This window comes from Cebus imitator, unplaced genomic scaffold (genome assembly GCF_001604975.1).
Source record: "Cebus imitator isolate Cc_AM_T3 unplaced genomic scaffold, Cebus_imitator-1.0 Scaffold58, whole genome shotgun sequence".
Taxonomy (NCBI): Eukaryota; Metazoa; Chordata; class Mammalia; order Primates; family Cebidae; genus Cebus; species Cebus imitator.
In genome coordinates this window covers 1,271,779-1,283,998 of record NW_016107373.1, presented here as the reverse complement: position 1 = coordinate 1,283,998, position 12,220 = coordinate 1,271,779, and the positions used below count along the sequence as shown (strand labels likewise).

General features: G+C 41.6%; 1 protein-coding gene across 9 annotated transcripts in view; it reads right to left on the bottom strand.

The window, feature by feature from the left end:
- AMBRA1 (autophagy and beclin 1 regulator 1) overlaps positions 1-12,220 on the bottom strand; it is a 180,136-nt gene that overhangs the window by 97,387 nt on the left and 70,529 nt on the right. For all 9 annotated transcript variants that reach the window (XM_017529301.2, XM_017529302.2, XM_037738848.1 and 6 more), the window contains 2 exons: positions 10,116-10,196; positions 9,182-9,282 (listed from right to left, as the gene is read on the bottom strand). In XM_017529301.2, the coding sequence (XP_017384790.1) occupies positions 9,182-9,282; positions 10,116-10,196 (182 nt within the window). The remainder of the gene's footprint in view (positions 1-9,181; positions 9,283-10,115; positions 10,197-12,220) is intronic.

The window sequence follows — 12,220 nt, the reverse complement described above, 5'->3', positions numbered from 1 at the left end:
AAAAAAAAAAAAAAAAAAGTAAAAAGAAGGAGAAGGAGGTAGGGGGGTTATTAGCTTCCAGCATTCATACTGCTCACTTTGGTAAAAACTGATGGAGTAGATGGGACAGCAAAGAGAATTGTTCCAAGGCTCTCAAGGGGTGGTAGGGGATCTCTAATCCTAAGGAAAGTGTGAAATGTAAAGAAAGACAACAGCCAGTCACGGTAGCTCGTGCCTGTAGTCCCAGCTACTCAGGAGGCTGAGGTGGGAGGACTGCTTGAGCCCAGGAGTTCTGGACTGTAGTGTGCTATGCCGATCAGGTGTCCACACTAAGTTCAGTATCAACATGGTGACCTCCTGGGAGCCGGGGACCACCAGGTTGCCTAAGGAGGGGTGAACCAGCCCAGGTCAGAAATGAAGCAGGTCAAAACTCCAGTGCTGATCAGTAGTGGGATTGTGCCTGTGAATAGCCACTGGGCAACATGGCGAGACTCCATCTCTTAAAAAAAAAAAACAAATAAAAATAAAGACAACAAAGAAAGCTGCTGCTTCCACTGGAAAATATAGGCTGTGACCTCACATTTGGCATTCTCCTTCCTCACATCTCCTCTGCAGATTTCCAGATCGTTGCATTTGTTCTGAGGGGTTGCAAAACATGTCAAAGCACATACTAATCATAACCTAAGAAGAGAGAAGTAAAAGAATTCTGGCATGATACTGACTCATTACAGATTACAGGGGCTCTTCAGCTGGCACCTTCAAAATAAGCAGTAATATCAAGGGCACACAACCATGGGACTTAATAAGCTTTGAGATCACTTTAGGTCTCGGGAGGCCCCAGAGTACAGAGAACTTAAAGTACAAGTAAATAGTGGCGCCTTGATCCAGACATATGGACATTAAGGTTTCTATTTTGTACTAATTTATACTCCCACCAACAGTGTATACACACTCCCTTTCCACTGCATCGGTACGACCACCTATTCTTTTTTGGCTATTTTTTTAAAAGGCCATTCTGACTGGAGTAAGGTGGTGTCTCATCATGGTTTTAATTTGCATTTCCCTGATGATTAGTCACGTTGAGCATTTTTTCTCATGTTTGCTGGACATCTGTGTATCTTCTTTTGAGAAATGTCCGTTCGTGTTGTTTGTCTACTTTTTAATAGGATTGTTTTTTTCCTTGCTGATTTGAGTTCCTTGTAAATTCTGGATATTAGTTCTTTGTTGGACGTATAATCTACAAATATTTTCTCCCATTCTTTAGGCTATTTACTGTTGGTTATTTCATATAAATGACAAATGTCCTTCCAGTGCCCCACTTCCTCATGCTTACAGCCCCCCTCAAAATATGAATGGGGACACATTCGGAGAGCTTCTTCAGATCATACTGAAAGATATATGTAAGTCCTTGATCCAGACCCAGGCTTATGCCCCTCCTTCCTTAGCTAATCGATCAGGATTGGCAGTTAAAGTTCCAGAGGTATTAGTAAATTTTTAGCGGCAGGGCCAAAACAAAACAGAAAACTGGGCCACTCCCTGGCTAGATGTAAACTCCCTGAGGGCATAACCATTTAATTATTCTGTAATACCCAAAGCTTTCTGGAAAATACTAAGCATTTAGAAAGTGCCGTGTACATTGGCTGGACGCGGTGGCTCACTCCTGTAATTCCAGCACTTTGGGAGGCTTTGGCCTCCCAATGAGGTCAGGAGGTCGAGACCATCCTGGCCAACGTGGTGAAACCCCATCTCTACCAAAAATACAAAAATTAGCTGGGTGTGGTGACATGCACCTGTAGTCCCAGCTACTTAGGAGGCTGAGGCAGGAGAATTGCTTGAACCTGGGAGGCGGAGGTTGCAGGAAAAGGAAAACCCCCCAAAAAACCACAGACCGGGGCTGAACAAAAAACCGTCTCAAAAAAAAAAAAAAAAAAGGTGCTGTGTACATTTTAAGGTGACAATACAGAAAGGACACACAGGTAAAAGGTAAAGCATAAATGGAAAAAGATCAAGAGGAAATTTCCTGGGGAAAGAGAGACAGAAGCACAGAAAAACTTAGTCACACATATAAAAGGAACAGAAAAGTTCATTGACAAGGCCCAGTATTTTTCCTTAAAAAAGCCTGAAGAAGCACAGGCAATTCAGCTTAGAAACTGGGCTCCACATTCTCAATAAGCATACTTCTCACTAGTGGTATAAGAAGATAAGGTAAAGGGCTGAGGTAGAAAGGACCTGAATGCTCCAGTGACTGGTGGACACCAAATAGGTAAAAGGCCCCAGGTGCTATAAGGCAACTGGGAAGGCTGAGTTCTCCGGAAGGAGTACTGCATTTACTTCTCTGTTTCCCAGGCAACAAAGCCAGCCTCTTATTCCCTTCACTTTCATCACTGGAGCAAAATGAAATGTAATTGGGTTAATTATTAAAGCAGCACTAGCCAGTACCACCACCACTAATTGTCCATTTATCTGGGGTTTATAAACAGCCATCTTAATTGATGTTTAGTTGGAATGTACCACTCATGTTATCTGCCTGGCTACTGGGTACCAGATGGGTACACTGCAGAAAGATAAAGGGAGCTCAAAGAGATAAAAAACCCAACACCAGAAATATTATGCATCTCTCTGTTCACTTTCATCTAAGTAATATCATGATGGGCCTTAACTGCATTCTCTATGATTAATCTATCCCAGATTTGCCAGTTCAAGTGAAGATCTGCTATATAGTGATTAAGCAATTTGTTGTATTAGACAGCTATGGTATCAGATGGTGAAATAAGGCTAATTCCTAAAAGTTAGCCAGCCTGAGGCTCTAGATGCCCACCCCAGTTGACCAAGTGAGACTAAAAAGTCCTCCTGAATATAATTCCCAAAGGTACCAGGGAAGTAGAGAACATCTGAGACAGAGTACTGATGTTTTTAAAAGAGATGAGGGGGGCTGAGCATAGTGGCTCACGCCTCTAATCCCAGGACTTTGGGAGGTCAAAGTGGGCAGATCACCTGAGGTCAGGAGTTCGAGATCAGCCTGGCCAACATAGCGAAACCCGGTCTCTACTAAAAATATAAAAATTAGCCGGGCATGGTGGTGGGTGCCTGTAATCCCAGCTAGTCAGGAGGCTGAGGCAGGAGAATGGCTTGAAGCCAGGAGACGGGCGTTGCAGTGAGCCAAGATCTCGCCACTGCACTCCAGCCTGGGTGACAGATAAAGACTCCGTCTCAAAAAAAAAAAATTAATTAATTAAAAATAAAAATAAATAAATAAGCGATGAGAGGGGCTGGGCACAATAGCTCAAACCTGTAATCCCAGCACTTTGGGGGTACTGGTGTGGGTGGATCACTTGAGCCCAGGAGTTGGAGACTAGCCTGGGCAACATGGCAAAACCACATCTCTACAAAAAGTACAAAAATTAGATGAACATGTTGGCGTGTGCCTATAGTCCCACCTACTCAGGAGGCTAAGGTAGGTGAATAGCTTGAGACCAGCAGGTTGAGGGTGCAATGAGCCGTGACTGGATCACTGCACTCCAGCCTGGGCAACAGAGCTAGACTCCATCTCAAAAAAAAAAAGGAAAAGAAAAATAAATTTTATAAAAGGTATAGTTCTGTCTTCCCATACCAAGCAACAAGCATAAGGATGCCTGAGACAAGATTGCATCAATCAATAATTTAACACCATATTATTGGGTTTGTAATATATATAGATGTAACATTAGTATGTGTATAACAACAGAAAGGAGGTAGGAGGGAATGGAGCCACAAGGGAACAATACATAGTGAAAAATGTTTCTGTATCTTACCAAAATTAAGTCTGTATAAATTGGAAGTTGATCCTAACAAAATACATTCAAAAATGAAAAAATGAATTTAAAAGACATATTAGATACTGATTTAATACAAATGAAGTCAGTCAAGAAGGCACAGAGGAATAAAAACATTATAAATATAGAAAACAAACTAAAATGGCAAAAAAAAAAACCCAAAGTGTATCAATAATAATATTAAATGTGAATGAACCAAACAACCAAAAAGCAGAGATTGTCAGACTAGATAAAAAATAAGCTCCAGTTATATGCTTTCTATCAGATAGAAAGCTCAGTTCAGATTCAAAGAGCTAAACAGGTTGAAAGTAAAAGGGTGGAAAATAATATATCATATAATCAACAACCATAAAAGAGCTGGAGTAGCTATATTAATATAAGAAAAAATTGACTTTAAAACAAAAATATTACTAGAGAGAGAGGGACAATAAATAATGGTAAAATAGTTAATTTATCAGGAACACATATCAACTGTAGATATACGTGCACCTAATGACAAAGTCACAAAATGTATTAATCAAAAACTGACAAAATTGGGTCAGGTGTGGGGGCTCACACCTGTGAATTCCAGCACTTTGGGAGGCCAAGGCAGGTGGATCCCTTGAGGTCAGGAGTTCAAGACCAGCCTGGCCAATATGGTGAAACCCTATCTCTACTAAAAATTCAAAACTTAGCTAAGCCTGGTAGGATACACCTGTAATCCCAGGTACTCAGTGGGCTGAGGCAGGAGAATTGCTTGAACCTGGGAGGTGAAGTTTGCGGTGAACTAAGATTGGGTCACTGTACTTCAGCCTAGGCAACAGAGCAAAAAAAAAAAAAAAAAAACAAAACACAAAATTGAAGGAAAAAATACAGAATTCAATAATAATAGAGATTTCAATAGTCACCCTCAATAAAAGATAGAACTAAACAGAAAATCGGCAAGGATATACAAAGCCGGAACAATACCATCAACCAAGTAGATTAAACTGGGATCTATGGGACACTCCACTAAATAACAGCAGAATACACATTCTTCTCAAGCACATGGGTAACATTCTCTAGAAAAGCCTATACACTAAGCCATAAAACAAATTCCAATAAAATTTAAATAAATAAAATTGCACAAAGTATGCTCTCAGACCATGATCAAATTAAATTAAAAAATCAAAAACAGAAGGAAATTTGGCAAATTCAAAATATGAAAACTGAACAACACACTCCCAAAAAACTAATGGGTTAAAGAAGTCATACTAAGAAGTGACACTGTTCAGTAAAACAGTGTCTTTTTTAATATTTTAAAAGAAGAAGTCATAAGACAAATTAGGATAACTGGGCACAAAGCCATCTCTTGCTCAAGACACTGGACCAGGCCCTAATGACCTGTGGCTAGGAGCAAGAAAATCCTGACACTTCCCATTGATTTTAATCAAAATAGTAAATTAAGTATATCAGGTCCACATCTGCTGGGAGCAGATGCTCATTAGGATGAAAGTAAAAAAGATTATGCAGGACAGATAACTAATACCCTACATTACCCAGGCCCCTATTCCTCAGAAGTTTTTTGTTCGTCCAGTAATTACCAGGAAGCTGTCAAATGCCAAGCTTATTTCACTTTTATGAGGCCTCAAACATGCAGAAAAATATTATAAGCTTAAGAACCTTTTGGCAGATACTCCCTACTTGAACTCAAACAAAACATGGCACAGATGACAGGACAGAGTGCTCTTTTTTTTTTTTGAGATGGAGTCTTGCTCTGTCACCCAGGCTGGAGTACTGCGCAATCTCAGCTCACTGCAACCTCCACCTCCCCAGGTTCAAGTGATTCTCCTGCCTCAGCCTCCCGAGTAGATGGGATTACAGCTGCCCACCACCACACCCGGCTAATTTTTGTGTTTTTAGTAGAGGCGGGGATTCACCATGTTAGCCAGGCTGGTCTCGAACTCCAGAACTCAGGTGATCCACCTGCCTCAGCCTCCCAAAGTGCTGGGATTACAGGGGTGAGCCACCACACCAGGCCAAGAACAGAATTCGTAATCAGGAAGACCTGGTTTAAAGTTCCAGGTCAGCCTCTCTCAGTGTGATATTGGGCAAGTGACATCAGTTTTCTTCCCTACAAAATGGAAATGCTATCACCTACCTCACAGAGTTGCTGCAAAGATTAAAACAGATAATGGGGGAAAGACAGTACCTGGCCCAGGGTAGGCAGTCATTAGCTTTATTTCCATCATTTCAGTTGCTGTTAGTACACGGAGCTAGTTGTCTGCTACAATGTCAGCAGGGGGAGCTCCTCAGACTTTTGCATGTTCTCCCAAAATTTTACCTGGTAGAGTTGCCATAGCTTTATATGTATTTATAGCTCTTTAAGTATGGGTCTAGAATTTGTGTTGCTGAAGATGGGGAAAGGCCTGGGTTGATGACCAACTGGAGGCTACCAGGAACCTACAGAATTGCAGGTGAAGGCACCAAGATAAGGAAGAAGAGATGAAATACATAGACTATCAAAACACGTTTTTAAAAAATTTTTAGTATTTTTAAAATTCTTTTTGCAATAACTTACTCTTCACCTTTTAACACTTTTCTATAGTAGCTTCTGTTTTCTATTATTGCTCTCAGTCTCTTGTGGGAGGAAGTAGAACAGATCTTGATTTTCTGCAAACCTGTTTTTGTTGATGATTCTGAATAGCTTTGCTTAGGGTCCACTGAGGACTCATTGGCACTACAGTACCGGCCACAGCCCCTAAAACTGCAGGGGTATGTCTGCTTTGTCCCTCCAGGTCTGCCCAATTTCCAACCTTCATCCCTGCAAAAAGCAACTCACCATACAAAAGTTCCACTTATGTTTAGAGTAAGACTGAGACATGGCTAACCAACTAGACTTTGAGCTACAGGAAGGCAGAGATCATGTCTGTCTTCTTCACTCTGGTAGCCTAGAACAGTGCCTGGCATATAACAGCTACAGAACAAACGTCTGCTAAATGTAGTTGTTCTGGGACCATTACAATCTCATTCCAATCATACAAGACAAAGTGCCTTTCCAGGAAAATTGGGAATGCTTACTGCTAAAGGCCAATTGCTCTTTCACTCTGAAAGCTATTATTATAGCAGCTCAATTACATGATCACAACTAAGTTTAATAAAAAGCAAAACATCTGTATCCAGGAGGGCAAGAAGGCTCAGGAAAAGGGCAGTTACATAATAAGATTTTCCTCAGCAAGCACCGCTGGATCATAAAATCCTATGTCTAGGAACCATTTAAATAGAAGAATTAAAACAAATAAAAACACTGAAGTTCCCTGGGAGTTCTCTCCCTCTTATAAAGTCCTAGGAAAAAGAATGACATTTTAATCCTTTGTCCTTTAAAACAACTGTGAGGGGGCAGATTGGGAAGGTGGTTTACAGTCCACTGCCTCTATTCCTGTGCTTCCTAGATGCATCACTCTGGGCAAGTTAGTCCTCTGGGCTTCAGTTTCTTCCACTGTTAATTATGTAATCGCACCTATCTCCTATGATTACTGGAAGACAGAAATGAAATATGTGTAAAGTGCTTAAAATACTCCCTAGTATATAGCAAGTGCTCAATAAATGTTAGGATTTTGCTGCTGTATTATTATCATTGGAATTTTCTCAAGAGAAGAAAACAAATGATACAACTGCCAATAGAATCTGGAGGGTCATCAAAATATCAACAAATGATAAACACTCTGTAATATGTATCTAGAAAAATTGGTAGAAACTAGTTTAATGGTGAATGGAAACCATCTGCTAATCTAACTCAAGAGTGAGATTCTAGGGAGTCTAGTGTTTCTGGTCCTAATGGCACTCTGCACCCTTTGATAGATTTTCTCAGTAGATTTCACATCTACAAACAGCCACCCGCTGAAACACAGCCCCTATATTCAAAGGTATCCATAGGTGTAATTAGGCCATTTGGGGTCAGACCACTAAGCATAAAGTAGAAAACAGGAAATGGAGGTAAAGAGGTCTGTCTCGGAGGCAAGGCAGAAAAAAACAACATACAGCTGTTACCCCAAGCTAAATGCCAAGGAAACAGAAATCTGCCAGCAGTAGAGAAGCAGGAGGTGCTGTATGGGGCGGTGGAGGCAGATGTCTGGAACAAAGAAGGGTGGAGAAGAGCTCTGGAGTATTGCCTGGCAGCAAGTGATTATCTGCCAGTGAAAAGCTTCCACGTGCCTTCAGTGAAGCCACACAGAAGTGCCAGGCGAGGAGAGGCACGGGCCACAGCATCTGTTTTACAACTAGGGCCAGAGCCTCCTCAGATGAGGCTGTCAGGAGACTGTGGTGTAGTCTGCTCTCTTGCCAGGCCAGAGCCTATGAAGTCCTGGTGTCTGACAGAGAAACCACTGAGGTTTCTGGAATTTCTAAGCATTGATGTTGGATCAAATACAGTATTTAGGAAAGGCCAGATCCCATGGCCTTGATGCTGTCACAGCAGCTTGGTTGGGAAATCACAAAATAAAGCTTGTTACATCCTCGCAGCCTGACAGTGCCACTGCCTCAAGAGATCCCTCCTTCCCTTTAATCAGCACATGGCCCAGATTCTCCAAAACAGAATGTCATTTTAAAACTTTTAATAAAGATGCTTATTAAAGATGCCTCTAAATGTGGCTTTTTATACCTTTTATGCTTTTGCATTCATAAATTTATAAGTTGGCAGTGGAGGTGGGAGGGAGGGGGGAGGTGATGGGGAAACAACCTTTGCCACATACAAAAATGGAATTCTGCTTTGTTTCCTTCTCTAGAGACTGACCAGAAGCAGTAGCACATACCACGTCTCAAAACACAATCACATCACGCCTCAGAGCCCAAAAACATGTCACTAAGCTATTCAAGCATCACAAAACTGCCTCTGTGGGGCTTGCTCAGCCCATTTTCTGTTCTGTGGAGATTTCTGAGCCAGCTCCAACGGTGTCTCCCTTTTCTCCTTCCTCAGAAGATTCCACAGTGCCTGGAAACTCCATGTGCTGGCAGTACCAAAGGAGTGGGGAGATGTGCACTAAGCTAATCAAATCACAGGATCTGGCTCATGAGTATCTCACCAACGGAAACATAAATATGACACCTTTACCATTGAAAGTCACCTGATCCATTGAAAGTCAGTTACCATTGAATTAAAGGCATAGCTAGAATTTAATTGCTGGATTAAGAAACAAGCAGTTTAAACAAATAATTTAAAAGAAAAAAAAAGGTCTGGGGAAAGTAGGAATAGGGTAAGAGAAACATTTTTCTTCAACCCATTTCCTGCCTTGAATTAAGTAACTGAGTATTAAACCGTGACCCCAAAGTAGAATGCCAAGACACCATCACATCAACATAGGTAAAGGAGGGAGCAGAGTTACTTGGCTCCTTGCTCCTTCACATTTTCAAAAGCCAAAGAAACATTTCCTTACCTGCCAGGACCCTGTTAACAGAAGAGTGAGTAGCCAAGCCAGGCTGTCCACGTTCATGAAAAATCCCAGCATAAGGCAAGTACTCAGGCAGCAAGAAACGCCTACAACAAGGAATCACATGTGAAAAGCTGACTAAAGACTACCATAAAACAAAGGAGATACTACCTACACTCAAAAATCTAGGCTAAGGGACCCACTGAATCCACAGAAGCCCAGAAAGGAATAAAAACTCCCAAGATTGGTCCTTCCACAGATTGGTATCTTTTTCTTACCCCTCCTTCTAAAGTTCCCCCAACACTTCTATTCTTAAACAGGATTCTCCCACCACCGCTTTTTCATCTCTTTTCAATGTGGCTAACCATCATCTGTCAAGAATTTAGAAGGCAGGGCTGGGCTGTAGGGCCACCAGGAAACAAGTCCAGATATGGACAAACCAAAGACCAGAAAGTAGGTTTAAAACTAAATCCTCTGGCTGGGTTGGTGGGGGTCTCACATTTGTAATCCCAGCACTTTGGGAGGTCAAGGCGGGTGGATCATGAGATCAGGAGTTTGAGATCAACCTGGCCAACATGGTGAAACCTGGTCTCTACTAAAAATACAAAAAAAAGCCGGGCACAGTGGCAGGTGCCTGTAATCCCAGCTACTTGGGAGGCCGAGGCAGGAGAATTGTATGAGCTCAGGAGGTGGAGTTTGTAGTGAGCTGAGATAGCCACTGCACTCCAGCCTGGGAGAGACAGGGAGAGAAGAGAAAGAGAGGAGAAAGAGAGGAGAGGGAATGGAGGGGGGGGGGAAGAGGGGAGGGGGAGAGGGAAGAGGAGAGGGGGAGGGGGGAGGGAGGAGGGGGGAGGGGCAGGGGGAGAAGAGAGAGGGGAAAGGGAAACGAAATCCTAGGTTCGAACAAAGGCTCCCTCTGTTGCTAGCAACTGGTTCTTACCTTGGGACAAAGCGTCCAAGCGAAGGTGCAGACATCCGGGCGTTACGTGGAGCTCGGTGCCTGGATCTGTCACCATTGTCCCTGAGGAAAACAAAAAGACTACACATAAGAGAGTCACTCAGGCAGAATCACCCACCAGCCCAAAAAGGAAGCATTCCCAAAACTACATTCTTACACTTAGGAGAGGACCCCACAGAAATTAGTCATCTGGTTGCTCACTAATTAGGTGGCACATTAATAAAACATATTTCTGGAGAACCTCAACTAAGAGATTTATGAGCATTTACCAACAGCTCAGGAAGGAGGAGGATTTTTCTTGAGATAATGTGGTCCCTTAGCATCTGAAACTGAAGCCACATTTAGATCTTGGGATCTGGAAGAGATATATATATATATAAACTTTTTCTATATTGAAAGATGCAGGAAAAATGTGGCTTGGGGGGGGTGTCTTACATTATTTATTATTTTGTTATCCAGATGCCTGCTGTAGGAGGAGGTCTTAAAGGAAGAAAAATTCCCCCACCAATTTCATTTGGCAAATGGTTATCTTCAAATGAAATCTGTTTAGGTCACCCATGTGGAAAAATTGGTCACAGGTTTAAAAAAAAAAAAAGCACAAGAAAAGACAGTCCCTTCTTTTACATACTGACAATGGTGAAGAATATTAGAAAATGTAATCCTATGTTAGGTCATTTGAATAAAAAGATAAAAGTCTGGGTGTTTTCTTTATGGACTGTTAATAGTACATGCAACAGTAATAACTGCCATTTATTAAGTATCTGCTAGGTTCCAATACAAAGGTTATGGATATGTTATCCCATTTAATTCTTCTAGCAAGGCCATGAAGTATTATTACTGTTTTACAGAGAAGTGGACTAAAGACCAGAGAGGCAAATACCAAGGTCACATAACTAGAGAGTGGTTGAGGCGGGATTCAGGGAAGATTGGACTTTGAAGTCCTAGATCTTTCCATTACACTTCACTGCTTCCCACAAGAAAAGAGGAAAGGAGCTTCACATGTTTTTGTTTCTAGTGTATCAAAGGAACAATAAGCCAAAGGGCATTGGCTGGACAGAGCAGTTAATTAGCTGCTTAACCAACTCCACAAAATAAATGAACCTTTGAGACCTTGATTTGGGATATTTTCTGAATTCTCCCTTTGGATTATCTTCAAATCAATGAGATAATCTTCAAACTGGCCCTGAAACCGAAGTTAAGGCAAGACTTAGCTTTTAAGTAGACCACTGGGAGTTTCACAAGCCAGAAACAAAAGCCTATGATGGTTTTTATATCTTGGTAGAATTGGCCGCCGAGCATTAAGAGACAAATCAATACCAGGGATATTGGAAGCTGATCCATTGAAAGTCAGTATTTGGTTTTTATTTTCCCATAAGAGAAAGCACACACTGTGCCTTAACATACATTCCTTTGACCTGAAACTCTGCCAATGAAAGGAGGGGCAAGGAGAAAGAGATAAGACTAAACGGAATGTAAAAGGGGGGTTAAAAATCAGGAGTCCCTGATCAGCAGACTGCAGTTACCAGGGAGCTCCCAAATTATACATATACACAAAGGAGTAACTGAATATCAAACAACTAAGATAGTTTCCAAATTTAGCATACTATTATTTTTCAAATATATTACTGTTGTGATAAAGTACTAATTCATTTAAAAGTATAATTGAATTCATGATAGCTTTTCATTATTGTATATTTTACTTATCAATTAGTACTGAAAGTACAACTAATTGATATAACTAATTAACATAAGAGGAGTTAGAAAATATTTTGAAGTTAAAAAGGATTCCAAGTGGGAGAAAGGGTGGAGGCCTCTAAGCCTCAAAAAGATAAAACACTAGCTGGGCACAGTGGTGTGCACCTGTAGTCTCAGTTACCTGAGAGGGTGAGGTGGGAGGATTGCTTGAGTCCAGGAGTTCAAGGTCAGCCTGGGCGACAAGAGACCTTCATCTCTTTTAAAAAAGATAGAGAACAAGGCCGGGCGCGGTGGCTCAAGCCTGTAATCCCAGCACTTTGGGAGGCCGAGGCGGGTGGATCACGAGGTCAAGAGATCGAGACCATCCTGGTCAACATGGTGAAACCCCGTCT